This window comes from Gobio gobio, assembly GCF_949357685.1.
Source record: "Gobio gobio genome assembly, chromosome: 6".
Lineage (NCBI taxonomy): Eukaryota > Metazoa > Chordata > Actinopteri > Cypriniformes > Gobionidae > Gobio > Gobio gobio.
This window is the reverse complement of record NC_137102.1, coordinates 39443743-39460672: the sequence shown is the minus strand read 5'-3', so window position 1 is coordinate 39460672 and position 16930 is coordinate 39443743. Positions and strand designations below refer to the sequence as shown.

Sequence of the window (16930 nt, the reverse complement as noted above, 5' to 3'; positions counted from 1 at the left end):
GACTTTCTTGGGTGACATATCCGGTGAGCATGTTGGCCATGCAAGAATATTCAATGGGATGTTTTCAGCTTTCAGGAATTGTGTACAGATCCTTGCAACATGGGGCCGTGCATTATCATGCTGCAACATGAGGTGATGGTCGTGGATGGATGGCACAAAAATAGGCCTCAGGATCTCGTCACGGTATCTCTGTGCATTCAAAATGCCAACAATAAAATGCACCTGCGTTCGTTGTCCATAATATACGCCTGCCCATACCATAACCCCACCGCCACCATGGGCCACTTGATCCACAACGTTGACATCAGCAAACCGCTCACCAACACGACACCATACACACTGCCATCTGCCCTGTACAGTGAAAACTGGGATTCATCCGTGAAGAGAGCGCCTTTTCAAAAGTGCTAGTAGACACCATCGAATGTGAGCATTTGCCCACTCAAGTTGGTTACGACGACGAACTGCAGTCAGGTCGAGACCCCGATGAGGATGACGTGCATGCAGATGACCTTCCCCGAGACAGTTTCTGACAGTTTGTGCAGAAATTCTTTGGTTATGCAAACCGATTGTTGCAGCAGCTGTCTCATACGATCTTGGAGGTGAAGATGATGGATGTGGAGGTCCTGGGCTGGTGTGGTTACACGTGGTCTGCGGTTGTGAGGCCGGTTGGATGTACTGCCAAATTCTCTGAAATGCCTTTGGAGACAGCTTATGGTAGGGAAATGAACATTCAATTCACGGGCAACAGCTCTGGTGGACATTCTTGCAGTCAGCATGCCAATTGCACACTCCCTCAAAACTTGCGACATCTGTGGCATTGTGCTGTGTGATAAAACTGCACATTTTAGAGTGGTCTTTTATTGTGGCCAGCCAAAGATACACCTGTGCAATAATCATGCTGTCTAATAAGCATCTTGATATGCCACACCTGTGAGGTGGATGGATTATCTCTGCAAAGGAGAAGTGCTCACTAACACAGAATAACACAGTGTGTGTGTTTTATATATATATATTTATATATTAGTGCTGGGAAAAAACGAATTAATCTAGATTTCATTTATTATTTATGCAGTTAAGAAAGGTAAACCTTTATTCAATTTCTGTGTGGACTATGTCTAACAGGGAAGGCCACAGGTAAATATAACATGTATTATAATGGGTTAATGTAAAGATTGTTTTAAGTTCAATTAAATTTAAAAAAAAATGTAATGCCTAAAATGTTGAAATTGGTAGCTTTCAGTTATACTGTAATGTAACGTCATTAATGTTTCATAGAGACATCAGTGATACTGGACACATTTTTAAAATTAGCTGTCTTTAAATTGTTTCTACATTAATTGAGAGATCGAGCGAGAGAGAGAAAAACTAATAAAATAATTAACTTATTATTTAAAAGGTTCTTAGCAGCACTTTTCAAAGCATGGTTCTTTATGGAGCCTTATGAAAAAAAATATATTTAGCACCAAAAAGCTCTCTAATCTGGTAGTCTACTGTTTAGAAGATGGTAAAATTCTGAATAAAGGATGATTACCTGAATGTTTGATTCGATAAAACAGAGTAAATGGTATTCATCTATCTAGAAACATACCAAAACCTTTTTATTACAACTCTTCCAAAACAGAGAATTTATTGTAGCAAAACACAGTTATTGTTTTTTATAGAGATGCCGTTTCTTTCAGAAGGATTTTTGTTCTTCTTGTTCAACTTGGTCATTTCAGTCAAATGTAGACTTCATTCTACAATGGGAACAGTCTGAAGTTTGCAGGACGTTCTCAATCACTTGTCAAAACCGAAACCTCTTCCAGATGCTGACGCACAACGCCATCCAGCACTTTACTGAGGCCTTTACACGCCGTCATGGCCGCCTCCATTAATGCGTCCAGGTGATCCTGGTGGAGCCGGGCGTCCATCTGCAGCAGGGCGATGTTCCCGCTGCGGGGCAGCAGCGCCAGAGCCAGTGAGGTGCCGCCTCCGCTCTCCTCCACATGACAGAGATCAGCCAGTGCCGTGTCTTCTACGAAGCCAGCGGTGCAGGCGCACACATAGTCACGCATGGGGATGCCAGCGTCCACCAGAGCCAGAGTCGCAGCGTTGACACACGCGCTGTAGTTTCCTCCGTCCGACTGCAGAATCTACAGAACAACACAAGAGATCGGGATTTCTTTAGCCAATGGACTGTGATGACAAGTTTCCACAAATCTAGTAACGTTCTTCATGTTTTATTTTGTAAACATTTATAATTCTATATTTTGTTTGTAAATGACAAAATGCACACTGATGCGAGGGTGTTTCTAATACAATGACTGAGGGAGTGACGGTCATTTGACATGTTTCTCTCTTCTGACCAATGTAATCAATCTCTATATTTTTTTTCTCTCTTTTGGAAAGTCGTGGAAACACCATCATGGACTAGATCAAATGGGAACAATTATATTTACTGTCGTTTACCCATTCATAACTATAGAGAGCATCAGCGCTGGCCACTTTTTTTTTTAGCCGCGTTGCTTCCGGGACAGGGCTGCACTTTATTGGAGAAAAACGCCATATGCAATAACTTGTTAAATAATGCGGTATTCTATATGCGATATGATATTGCTTATTGTGCTTAACTCTTAAAGTCTCATGTAAGTAACCGTCTCTGATCCACTCTATTCTCTGCTATATGTGTTCATCTAAAACTTTTACTTTTCGCAACTTTTTGAAGTAGCCTATTAAAATCATTCAGATATTGCAAACCGTTGATAGGCATATCACAATATGTACATTTGCGATATTTGGTGTATTTCGAATATATCGTGCAGCCCTATTCCGGAAGTATTTTTTTCCCATTCATTACTCCCACATTAAAAAATCTTTGTTACAGAGTTGTAAGCCATGAACCAAACTAGAGCCCGAGCGATTTATCGGTCTGCTGATTTTATTGGCTGATATTTACATTTAGTCATTTAGCAGACGCTTTTATCCAAAGCGACTTCCAAATGAGAGCAATAAAAGCAACTAAAACAGTCAAGGGCAACAATATGCAAGTGCTGTAACACGTCTACGTTAATCTAGCACAGAACACATAGTACAAACCTTTTTTTTTATTTTTATAAATAGACAAACAGAAAATGAATAGAATGATAAGTAGGGGTGGGACAAAAAAATCGATATGCCGATTTATCGCGATATTTCCGGCCGCGAGACGTTATCGTTACTCTGGCTCCAAGTATCGATATTTTTAAAAACTGAATATTTAAATTAATGTCTACATAGTGGTTGGTTACCGCTTTGCCTTACCGGAGTGGCAGTACCCCCAGACTTCCTGTGGTGGCGGCGTGGCGCTTCCCAGATTGCAGATGATCAGATGAACGGAACAGTGAAGAAGAAATACGAGCGCAATGGCTGGCCGAAAAAAAAAAAAAAATCACAAATGCAGCCGCGTCTTTTAAATCAAAAGTTTGGGTCCATTTTGGATTTTGTAGTGACGATACAAAAAAAGCTCACTAAAGACTATGTAATTGGCAAGAACTGTCTCGGAAAAATAAAATACAATGGCAACACAACCAACATGCATTCCCACCTCGTGCGCCATCAGTGAATCAGCCTACGCTGGATGACATTTGTATGGCAAAGCTACCTTTTTTGATAGAACTGCTTGTGCTTGGTTTGTTACCACAGTTATCTGTGTACTATGGTGTGCTTCCTCAGCGATGAAGTTTAACATTCGCGGCTATCTTTTCTTCAACTCCTCGGGATCCATCTCGACGACTGCAGTGCAGGCAGATCGCTCGCGCGGTAGTGATTCTCCTGGGAGAGCGCGCGCCGCGCGGCCACAAATAAACTGATATGGATTTGAAATTATTTTATCAACTTGAAATACAGGCATATTTTTGTAGATCTGTTCCTAAAAATATGCATATATGTTTTAGGAACACATCTACAATATATATATATATATATACATTTGCACGTGACTGTTTAAAACCTGTGTGTAGACCCGTGTTTCTCCCTTGTCCTACCCGACCTGCACCCGTATCCGACACAAGAGGATGTTTTTCACCCGTGCAGTACATGTTTAAAAGACAAGTTTATTATTGTACCGCTTGGTACTCAAATGTGACCATATTTTATTATAAAAGGTTTTATACTGGGTGTGTTTTTGTACATTTTTAGTAATGTGTGCATTTTGCAATTTCTAAATATGAAATGTTGCTGCTATGAATAAGTTAGTGATGTGACCTTTCTTTATTATAAATCATTTAGTCACAGAAACTGTTCTCTCATGGCTGTTTGATAGCACTTACTGTACTTTAATGCTATTTCAAAAAAGATGAAGTTTTAATAAATTAAATACATGATCATATGACTTTTTTGATGCTTTTTTTTCCATTTACAAAATGATATCGTGATATATCGTGGGTGATTTTCTTGCAATATATCGTCTGTCACAGAATCGCTGGTATCGTGATATATCGTTATCGTGGGCAAAATATCGTGATATTATCGTATCGTGTGTTGACCTGTGATTCCCACCCCTAAGATAAGTGCTATTCTTGATTGGTTAGGTGCTGCTGGAAAAGATGTGTCTTTAGATGTTTTTTGAAAATGGCTACAGACTCAGCTGCTCGAATTGAGAAGGTACAGAGGTGGGGGACTCGAGTCACAATTTTCAGGACTTGTGACTTGCTTGATTGAAGTATGAAAATGACTTGACTTTGACTTGAGAACAAGTTATTTGAGACTTGACGTGGAAGACTCGACAATGACTTGAACTTATAATAAACAAACAGCAATAAAATTCATTTAAAAAATAATTGTGACGTCAGCACCACTAATTAGCGTTTGTGCCTTTAACGCTGCACAATTCAAACCGCGCCAAAAATGGCAGATAGTAGTCGAGCTCCACAAATAGTCTTGTTTGGCTATAAGGACTTTGAACTGGACTGTGCCAATAAAAAAAGATTTGCCAGATGCAAAATATGCAACACAAGAATATCCGACAACCACAACGTCAAATTTCATTCGTCATTTCAAGAACCACAAGGAAAGGTAAGAAAGTCATCTCTTTATAACGTTAGTTTCACTAAATTAATCTTTTCTGTTTGTCATAAGTTGGCCTTGGTTGCATATTATGTTTTTTATTATTAGGTCATACAGACAAGAATAATTACAGCGTAATTAACTTACATATTAGGCAGTTTTTCAGTCACAATAATTAGTTTATAAGGTTATTATTAGCCCTTATACATGCTTAAAGGGTAACTTCAGTGATTTAGCATTAATCTTTGTATCAGTAGAAACCCGGTAGTATAGGCTATTCAAATTATGGTACTTTCCCCCCTCATATCCCCCTGAGACGAGAGAATTATGCATTTTATTTCTGGAAAAAATCCTCCGATGATGCAAATATTGTCATTTTGGAGGATGTTTTGGCCAGAGGCTAAAGACTACAGCCACTAGATGGAGCTGTTCCGCATGTTATCAACCTCTTTCATCCACATGAGACAAGAATACATTTTCTGTCTTATCTCAGTCTAGAAGACACCAAATTCAAAAATAATTCCACATTTCTACTGCAAATGACCCAGTTTAAATACAAAGCTTAATGCTAAATCACTGAAGTAACCCTTTAAGTTTTACATTCTATCAGTAACTTGCATACAAGTATTTACATTTCGGTGTCTATGAAAACATATGACAATGTGTGACTGCTGGAACCAAACTTTACGTGCATACATCAGTAAATGATAATCGCTTAAATTAATATATATGTACAATTGATTTTCCTTAAATTACAGTATTTTAAAAAAATGTAAAGAATGTTTTAGAACACATTTTAGACTGTTTCAATTCAATTGAATTAGACAGATTGGATTATACATCTTAGACTCGAAACGTTTTGTGTAAACAATACAATTTTATTTTATTTTCAGATATTAATGTAGCACAGATATGCATATGATTCATATATAGCAAATGTATAATGAATAAGATAAATATATGTATACAAGTTCATCTTTTCTGTGCAAAGTATCAACAAAATTTTCCTCTATATATTTTAGTACATTGACTTGACTTGACTTGACTTGAAACTTATCAGGACTCGGCTTGACTTGCTTAGGGTGAACCCTTGACTTGACTTGCTTGATTTATCTGAACTGTGACTTGAGACTTGATTCGAGACTTGATGGTTAAGACTTGCTTGGACTTGACCATATGTGACTTGTCCCCACCTCTGGGCAGGTCATTCCACCAGGTGGGAACGGTCCAGGAAAAGGTCTGTGAGTGATTTCATGCCTCTTTGGGATGGCACCACAAGGCGTTGTTCACTTGCAGAATGTACGTTTCTGGAGGGTGTGTAAGTCTGAACGAGCAAGTTTAGGTATATTGGTGCAGAGCCAGTGGTTGCTTTGTAGGCGAGCCTGTCGCATATGAGTCTGATATGAGCCTGTCGCAGATATATTGGCATCAGCATATGCCGCAGATATGCCACTGATATGATTTTTTTTTAACAGAACATATAATGCAGATAAAATGCTTGTAAAGCATGGTTTTCTTGATGGTAAGTTGCTAACTAGTTTGTGAAATGCATAACTTACAAGTAGGGCTGCACAATGTATCGTTTTAGCAAGGATATCGAGATGTGCGAATCTGCGATAGTCACATGGCAGGATGTGCAATGTCAAGTACAGGGATCGTAGTTGATTTGTATGGGCCAGCTGCACCCCGGTTCAGAACTCATGTGATTTCAGATTCATTGCAAAGTTGAACAATCATAGAGTGAAAGTTTATCATTTGCATACGTTTTTAAGACCCTAACTCTGACCATCTTGCACAAGAGGACTGTAACTTGCAGTGTGCTTTCCGTACGCACACAGATGGCCGTGCACACAGCACATGAACACTCAATTCAGTTCCCTTTTTTTTTTTAGCTTAAAGGGTTAGTTAACCCAAAAATTTAAATTAGCCCATGATTTACTCATCCTCAAGCCATCCTAGGTGTATATGACATTCTTCTTTTAGACAAACACAATCAGTCATATTAAAAAATGTCCTGCTCCTTCCAAGCTTTGAATGTTGCTTAGTTTTTGAAGTCCATAAAAGTGCATCTATCCATCATAAAAATGTTCCACACAGCTCTGGGGGTTAATAAAGGCCTTCTGAAGTGAAGCGATGCATTTGTGTAAGAAAAATATCCATATTTAAAACTTTATGAAGTAAAGTATCTAGTAGGGCTGCAGCTATCGATTCTTTTTGTAATCGATTAATCTAGCACTTAATCGGTCGATTAATCGGATAAAAAAATCTGTTTTTAAACAACCAAAACAAATAATGCATAACGAAAATGAAGAGGAAAAGCAATTTAATGTATTAATATGCACAACAGGTTTAGATGTAGATTTCTACACCTGCAGCATTTACCATTAGGCTACTAACAAATAATATATCATTTCTGGGGTGAGCCAATTTGCTATGGTAACCTAGCAACCTGTGTGTGTGTGTGTGTGTGTGTGTGTGTGTGTGTGTGTGTGTGTGTGTGTGTGTGTGTGTGTGTGTGTGTGTGTGTGTGTGTGTGTGTGTGTGTGTGTGTGTGTGTGTGTGTGTGTGTGTGTGTGTATGTACGTGTGCGTGAGGCTTCATTGCAGTTTGGTACAGCATACATACATTCATTTTCAATAGAGCTGCATTTGGCTTGCATCACTTGCATTGCGGTGCATTTTAGGTGAAGCATCCGTTCGAAAAATCGCGTCACAGGTGTATACAGTGAATGCTGAAATTATTGTTGCGTGGCTACATAAAAGTTTAAGAATATGTGATGCATTGCCACGATTGGTCTGACTGGCGCGAGAGAGAGGAGGGTGCATGCGTGTGTGTGTGTGTGTTACTGATTTTCTACTATTAAAGTTGGAATTTTTCCAACAAATGCAAAAAGTGCATTTCTTTGTGATTTTAAAATACTTGAAGGAAACGGTTCACTTTCAGCAGTTATTGATGTCTGTGGGGCAGATTTATGTTTGTTGTACATCAGATACAGATACATTAACACAGTAGTAGACCTACATTACATTTATTTGGATGCATTAATGAGAGAGTGATTAATGTGTGTGTGAATTATTCATTCCGTCTCTATTCATTATGAAGCTGTGGTTTGTAATTACTTCAAAAGGTATACAAATTTATGCTTATAACGGTTTAGTTGAGTTTCTAAGCTACTTTAGTGACTTTACTTTAGTCACAGGACGGCGTTGACACTGCGTTTCTGCGCTGCTCTCCGCGCGCGATCTTCACGTGAAAAGAGCTCTGCCTTCAGGGCGCGCTCGTTGTCAAAGACGCGACACGGCGCAACTCTCAGAAAAAAGCTGAGCACTGAACGGATACGTTTTCCGTATTGTTGTTTTTGAATAAGGCACAATCGCTTCAATGTTCAAACTGGCAAGGCTTTAAAAGCATTTACTTGACAAACTTTATGAGGACGAAAGTGAAAGCGATCTGGCTTCGGGGCTTGCGCGCGTCGTGTGTGTGTGTGTGGCAGCTATAAGAACGGTAATCAACTTACATAAACTGTGTAAAACATGCAGTTACTATAGTGATTCTGGGCATCTAGAATCTAAACTAAGTTCAAAATGTATCACACGCTATGGTGTGCTTCCTGAACATTGAACAGGTCCGTGTGAATCAGATCCTGCGCGTATAGTGCAGAATTTTTGTAATCGAGTAACTCGATGAATCGTTTCAGCCCTAGTATCTAGCTTCCGCATCTTTTTGCACGTTTTGCTTATTTTGACTCTCTGATTGGCGGAGTTTTCTGTACAGCATCATGTTTGTTGTAGATTTTCACCACAAATTCTTTAAACATCATTTCAAAACTAAGTGAAATAACGTGGGCTGAGCTTTAGCAGAAGCAAACACCCTCAATTAACAACCTCATAACTCACAGTAAGACTTTAAAAGTTTAGGAGTTATAATTAGTCTAACCTATTTCCCCAAGTAGAAAATGAATGGTTTTACCTCTTCTGCGCTCTATAGAAGTTTACCTATGACCACTGCCGCTTCTGAAACCCTGGGAATGTGTAAAGGGTCCATATAATGTGATGTGTGCACTGTATTTCAAGGAGGATCTGCTAAGAACACTACAGTAATAAACTTCTTTGCCATTTCTGACAAATTTGATTAAGCTTTTGCATTATAACAAATAAACGGATTTGCTTCTGTGGCCAGACATGGGAGCAAACTCTGGGATAAACATGTAGAGATTTGTGTGTTTGTGGTCAGTGCTATTTAATTCAGATTGCCCATTTCTCTCCCAGCCCAGGTTAGTGAAGCGTAACACAGAAACAGCAGTGACAGACGCACATGCATACCTTGACATAGATGTCAATCTGTGAGCGCGGGTAGAGCTCAGTCAGCACTGCGGCTTCAAAGGTCTGTTTGAGATGAAGGCTCATCTCGCTGGACTTGCGGTCCCCGTGTGGACGTCTCTTCCTCTCAGCCGTGCTGAATGTGGCCATGCTGTACTGACAGTTAATGACCGCACGATCGTGCAGGGATTTACTGCGAGAGCCTCGCGTCTGCAGGAGAACGGCCCGCATTATTATACAGTTCATCTTCAATAACAGGATAGTGTGCATTCATAACTCATAACAGAGGGTCTCTTAAAGGATTAGTTCACTTCAAAATTAAAATTCTGTTCATTTACTCACCCCCATGTCATCCATGGTGTTCATGTCCTTCTTTCTTCATTCCAGAATATTTCTCTATATAATGCATTTCAAAGGCAACCAACGGGTGGAAGGTCTAAACCAATGCAGTTTCAAAGGGCTTCAAGTGGCTTTAAAGGGCTCTGATCCCAGCCGAGGAATAGAGTCTCATCTAGTGAAATGATCGGTCATTTTCAAGAAAAAGTAAAAATATATATGCTTTTTAACCACGAATGCTCGACTTTGGTGTCGTGATTCTTCTCGGCGTATGATGCCATCCTGTTGGAAAGGTCACGGACATGACTTGAGTGGAAGTACCGACCCAGTGCCGAAAAACTCATCTCATGTTCTCCTCCAACTTCAAAATCATCCGACATCGTTGTTTTACCTTTATTTTTGTAAAGGCCGTTTGATTTAGTCTTTGCATATTTGTTTTAACATTTGGTCGGTACTTCCACGTACGTCACGGCTGTTACCTTTCCGACGTGATGACATCATACGTCATGAAGAATCACAACACCAAAGTCGAGCATTTGTGGTTTAAAAGTATATACATTTTAAATAATATTTTTTAAAATGACCTATATAGTTTCACTTAGGGGTGTAACGATATACCAATGCCACGGTTCGGTTCATATCATGGTTTTGGAGCCACGGTTCAGTTATCTGTGGGGGCAGGGTTCTGTGTTCAATGTTTTTTTTTTATTTTAAAACAAGCTAATTTATTTCACACAAATTGATGACACACACACACAAGTAATGTCCCACTTAAGCCTACTTAAACATAAATTGTACTAATATGACTAATACTGATGAATAAATAGGCCTATAAGGTGAAGCTATTAAATTGTTTTTGTTAATACAATAAAGTAGCCACCACACAATTAAAAAAATATACAAAATGAAGTGAAAAAGTGGCATTTTGGGGTTATGGAAACAACAGTTACCATGGCTAATACAAAATACATAAAGAACTGTTAATAATAGTGATGCACCGAAATGAAAATTCTGGGCCGAAACCGTTTTTGTTTTTATATATATATATATATATATATATATATATATATATAAATTGCTTGAATTGAATGGATCTGAAATGAAAAAAATAAGGAACCAATAGAATAATCAAACTTTTATTACGTTACCGGTACATAACAAAACCTAAAATATTTTTAACACAATAAATATGAATAATAATACCAAATAGGCCTAATATTATTCTTCAAGTTTTATGTTCCATCAAATAAAATAGTTTTTTTACAGGGAGGGGCGGGTGACATTCATTTTTGGTTTACGTATTCGGCTGTTTTTTTTATTTCGGCCCGAAACTTCATACATGCATACATACATACATACATGCATACATGCATGCAAATCCTTCCCAGCTAACACATGTCGAAGTGGTTACGTGATTTATTGGTAATTTACTTTTATTTCATGACTTACGAATTGACAACGTAACGTTGCAAGCTCATAGTTTCTCTTGTGCTTTATGAACTGATATACAGCGCACAGCGCCGCATTTGCACGTGTAATTGATGTGCACTACGAGTGCAGTATAATGGCTGACAGGACAGGGCAGGACAGGACAGTTCGGCTTTCTGAGGTGAGGGATTTTTTATTTTGTAACAAGTTACGAAAATGACACTGACATATAGCCTTACAACATATCATCTGATCGCAGATACTGAATCGGGACAACACGTTTTTCTCAGGCACTCTGCGACCCACTCAGAACGGTCTCGCGACCCACCAGTTGAGAAACACTGCTGTAGACAGAACACCCTCTCATTGGGGACCGATGTTGCTGGGACTCCAAGGTGGCATAGCCAACCTGGCTAAATGGGGAAACTGGCTTTTCCAAGTGACATGCACTTGGAAGACAAAAATTAGTGTATATTTAGTAAATAATAGGGGTGTAACGGTACACAAAACTAACGGTTCGGTAAGGGTTCGGTACAGTAGTTTAAAAAAAAAAGAAAAAAGGTTTTTATTTTTATTTATTTTTTAGTAAACAGGGGTTTACTGAAAAAAAATTGTGTCTGTCCTTAAATGAATTAAATTATAACTAAAAGTTTCTTAAAGATAATGCTGTAAACTATATAGGGAGCCCTTACTTGCACATTATTACTATAATGTTAAAGGTTAACAACAGAGCCCAAACTATGAGGCTATATTCAGCTAATATTCATGTTTAGATATAGGATAATCAACACTCAAATAACACATTGTGTGCTTACATGTAAACTTCACATAAGGCACTTTTTGCATTAACTCCTAAATCTAATTATAAAATTATGTTTTTTCTCCAAGTCGTTGAAATATAATCTTAGTGACTGTCATTTTCATGACAGATTTATCTAAACATAGCATTAAATAATCAAGACATCACTAACAGGTTAAGTAGAATATATATATATATATATATATAGGCTAATATAGTGCATATATTTCCTGTAAGAGTTGATTTCTCTAGTGAATTAACAGCTGTGGACACTGAATGAGGTAAATGAGGCTGTTTGACGTCTTTCCGCGATTGAAACACTGAGCGATTACACGACATATGATACATTTCAGTAAGTGTTGTCCTCAACATACCTTAAGATATTAATTCATGTTTATTCTTCTGAAAGAGATGATCGCGTTCACTCGCGCTGCGGCCGCTTGAATTGACGAATTGAAGTGATCAGTCGTCACATTAAAGAGCGTCAAAATGGCATTTATCGTTTGAATTTTGTGATAATGGACTGAATACTTAATATGTTCAAGTGGGAACTAGGATTGAAGTGTGTTCCACGCTTAAAACAAGCCAACTGTTAACTGTTAAAGATTGCATTCGGAACCGTTCGGTACAAGGTGCAAGAAACGGTTCGGTACGAATACGTGTACCGTTACACCCCTAGTAAATAATATTATTATAATAATATTTAGTAAACATACAGCTCTTATTAGTTGTTAAAAGTGTACTAATTACTATTTAATCAAATGTCAAGGAAGAAAAAAAATATTTTGTGGCATAAGGTGAATTGAGAGCTGGGCCGGGGCAGCAGGGGGTGGGGCGCGTTCGGTTCGACATGAGAGTATCGCAGTTCGTACTGTGGGTGGTGTATCACAGTTTTTCGGTTCAGTTTGAATATCGTTACACCCCTAGTTTCGCTATGATAAGACCCTATTCCTTGGCTGGGATTGTGCAGAGCCTCTAAAGCCCTTCCAAGGCTTTAGAGGCCTTGGAAGGGAACTCCATTGGTTTGGACCTTCAACCCGTTGGTTGCAACTGAAATACATTATATGGAGAAAAATCCTGGAATGTTTTCCTCAAAAAACTATTTATTTTCGACTGAAGAAAGACATGAACATAAGTAAGTTTCATTTTGAAGTGAACTAATCCTTTCTGTCTGGACAGATTTTTAACAAAATGACTGAGATGGCCAATCAAATAAAAGAACCCAAGGAAATGTAAGGTAATATAATTCAAGATGTACTTTTTGTATGGTTTGATATAGGCATGTGCCGGTATCAAATTTTCATGTTGCGATTAATTGCTGAAGCTTTTATCACGGTATACGTTATTATCACGATATTGAAATAAGTTGCAAAAAAAGTGTTGTCATACTATAACAGGTTTAATTAATTTCTTATAACAAAAGAACCAAACATTTAAATACAATAAAGCAATACACAAAAATGTATAAAGTAAACAAATATTTAGAACAGATTAAGTGCAAAAGAATTATAAAGAACAATAGGTAACACTTTACAATAATGTCTCACCAGTTAATGCATTAACATTGACAAAGAATGAATAGCTACATTTTTACAGAAGTTATTCTTCTTTGATAATGTTATAATTAATATAATTTAATAATGCAACTGTTAGTTAGTGTAAGCTCAGGTCCATTAAATAATACAGTTACAACTTTTGATTTTAATAATGTGTTATTAAATGCTGAAATGTACATTTAACTAAGATCAATACATGCTTTAGAAGTATTTTTCATTGTCAGTTTGTTAATGAATGAACTAATGTTAAATAATGGAGCCTTATTGTAAAGTGTGTGACTGAACAACATTCAGAACATATTCAAACAATATCTAGGGCATGTAATTTACTCAAAGAGTGAATGTGCACGTCAGCGTCTCCTTCACGCCCGCCATATGCACGGTCTGTTTACATAAGTGCGCGTTCCTCTTTGATGTGCTGTACATTTTAAATGGTTAATGGGTAAAGTATTCTTAATATGCATTCTAAAAATCTGAATAATTCGTAATAAATAATTATTCACTGTATTTTTTTTATTTATTTACCGTTTAATGGCACATGTCTAGTTTAATATCTTAAAGATCTCCACCTTTTAAAGTAACTAATGTGTTGCATTTTTAAACACTTTGTTAGGCAGTTTTCCATTGTGACCTCATGCTGAGGACAGGTTAGATTACATGTGTTTACAAGTATAGAGTGTGCTTTTATAATAATACTAAAGAAATTATTGAAAACCATAAGCAATGAATGTCCTGAGTATACACATTTTAATTAGATTCAAGATACGGTTTCTTTAGTTGCAATTGTGAAATAAAATCTTTAAAAAAATTAAGTGATTTTATTCTTGAAACAAGAACAAATATGTCATTTCGTTATAAAAAACTTCCCTTTGAATTGTTGACACTTCACAGAAAACAAGACTTCATATCTTATTTTGCATCTCAAGTAAATTCATCTTGATTTACGAATCCCTAGAGTAGACATTTGCACTGAAAATCTAAACACTGAGGAAGAACATCTCTTTTTTTAGAGTGCAATCAGAAAAAGTTATTTCCATATTCGAGTGGTTGTGAGCAGGTATTCAAGCTACTTTTTTGTAAAATGAATTAAGAAGAAACATCTGTCGGTAGGTTTTACAAGACCACATTTACATTTCGAGAACAGTCATATCTTTTAAAGGAATTCATTTAGCAAAATGTGTCTATTCTCTCATGTTTAACATAAAAAAAATGGCTATCAAAAGATGTGTCCTCACTTTGCGTCAACTCAGGATTTGCGTCTGATACTGACTACCAAAAAGTCTGTATAATGTGATTTAATCTCTTTTTTGTGTGTGTGTGTGTGTGTGTGTGTGTGTGTGTGTGTGTGTGTGTGTGTGTGTGTGTGTGTGTGTGTGTATTTTTTTTTTGCAAATGGGGGAATTCTTCTAATATTGTTTCATGATTCTATTTACATATACTGTATATTTGGCCCCGGCCTTTGTCAACTCCATCAGTATTTGACACTGTCAGTTTTTTGTTAATTTTGAAATCATTTTTTTTATTTGTATTATTGTGTAAAAATGTTGAAACATCAATGGAACTACATGATATTATGTCTTAATTACCTAAGAACATTGGTGGTGTTTAATATTAAAAGGAGGGAGGAGAATTAAGCAATTTAGGAACTGGGTAGTTTTCATTTTATGAATTAGCTCCTTTACTGAACACCAAAGACACACTGAACACTTTACACTGTTTTTGGATAGATTCAATTAAATTAGCATGCTTTTTAGTGTGTCTGACGGAGGTGACACAAATTAAGTTATAAATATTTTTTTTAGAAAGACATATTTAAAAATAAGCCTGTTCCCTAACATCAGGGCTGTCCAATCCTGCTCCTGGAGGGCCACTGTCCTGCAGAGTTTAGCTCCAACCCCAATTAAACACACCAGAATCAGCTAATCAAGGTCTTACTAGGCATACTAAAAACTTCCAGGCAGGTCTGTTGAAGTTGGAGCTAAACTCTGCAGGACAGTGGCCCTCCAGAACCGAGTTTGGACAGCCCTGCCTTACATGGTTCATTTTCCGAGACCTAATTGCCTACAAAAAATATACATATTTTAATACTGTAACCGTGTTCATTTTTAAAAAATCAAATGTTGCATTTTTGCAGTACATGCAACATTTGATTCCATGACTATGAATTTAAGACTTTCTGCTCTGATTTATGACTTTTAAAATGCCTTTCCTGCTGAAAAAACTGCCAAAACCAGCCTAAGCAGGTTGGCTGGTTTCAGCTGGCCTTATAGGTTTTATAGGGGGTTTGGCCCCTTATATATCACGAAGACTGTATGGTAAAGGCTCTGAATGAACACATGATGTGTGTATCCGCTCACCTCGTGCGGCCCGTACACCACCGCCAGGGCCTTCGTGTTCCCCTGCTCCAGATAAGCAGAGCCGTCGGCCTGAGCGAACACACTCATACGGGCCTGCACTTTGCGCAGCTCGGACGCTTTCCGTCCATCCAGTCGGTATCCCTGATCTGACAGCAACTCAAGCCCCGCCATTGAATGACCACTATTCGTTCAGTAGCAACCGGTGACAACACGCGTAGATCTTCTTCTGCTGCTGCTGATTTTAGTCTCTGCATGTTTATACCTCCACCTGCTGGTCTATTGCAAATAGCATTAGGCTACAGTCTGTCGGTAATACAGTTTATGATGGCACTACCACTGCTTGCTGAGCTGGAGGGAGAAACAGAGTTGAGCTTTGTTTGTTCTTTCTTAAAACTTTCTTTATCAAAGTAATGTGCAGCATCCTGTAACATATCAAAACAAAACTGCGGGTGTTTCACTTTCAGTAGCCTACTGAATGCAAGAGAGTCATGAGCCATATAGGCTAAGCAATATTTTTAACACCAAATATGATTAACATAAAGCAGGGCCGGCCCGTGGCATAGGCGGAATAGGCAAATGCTAGGGGCGCCACTCATCCATAGGGGCGCCAAAATGTATTACTGATACTATTTTATTAATATTAATTCGAAATATTAACTTAACTAAGTGCCCCGCTTCTTCCCGGTCCGCCTCATCAATCTCCCCCCGCCGAGCTACTTGAAGTGCGTCAGAAATATAACGCGCGATCAGTTTAACGTTGGGAATGTGTTGTGTCGCGTCGCCTCTCGCCGCATCTAATGTAGACAGGATTGCTTTCATTTTTTACGGTGCTTGGCCGCTCGCGCCAAGTGTAGACACGGTGAAAGTTGCCTGATATGATGGATGGCCGAATGGTAGTGTCAAAAAAGACAGAAGCCCTCTGATGCAGGGAAGATAAGGGAGACACTGCAAAAATGCTCTTCTTACTTAGTATTTTTGTCTTGTTTCTGGTCTAAATATCTAAAACTTCTTAAATTAAGATGCATTTAGCCTACTAGATAAGTAAAATGACATAAGATCTATTTTCTTGTTTTCTTGAAAATAAAATTAACAAAATTAAGTGAGTTTATGCTT

General features: G+C 38.0%; 1 protein-coding gene across 1 annotated transcript; it reads right to left on the bottom strand.

The window, feature by feature from the left end:
• Positions 1-1575: 1575 nt before the first annotated feature.
• On the bottom strand, positions 1576-16067 carry exosc4 (exosome component 4). The gene is made up of 3 exons (XM_079819150.1): positions 15818-16067; positions 9345-9551; positions 1576-2132 (listed from the first exon to the last, which is right to left on the bottom strand). Exons 1-3 carry the CDS (start codon positions 15986-15988, stop codon positions 1773-1775), a joined length of 738 nt encoding a protein of 245 aa, XP_079675276.1. The 5' UTR covers positions 15989-16067; the 3' UTR covers positions 1576-1772.
• Between the last annotated feature and the right edge of the window lie 863 nt (positions 16068-16930).

Bases quoted from the DNA above. Each gene is read 5' to 3' on its own strand.
- exosc4 (XM_079819150.1), bottom strand. From the start codon at position 15,988: ATGGCGGGGCTTGAGTTGCTGTCAGATCAGGGATACCGACTGGATGGA. The intron at 9,552-15,817 runs GTGAGCGGATAC...GTTCTCCTGCAG, and splicing joins TGGTGTACGGGCCGCACGAG to ACGCGAGGCTCTCGCAGTAA. The intron at 2,133-9,344 runs GTATGCATGTGC...GTTGTTCTGTAG, and splicing joins AGATTGACATCTATGTCAAG to ATTCTGCAGTCGGACGGAGG.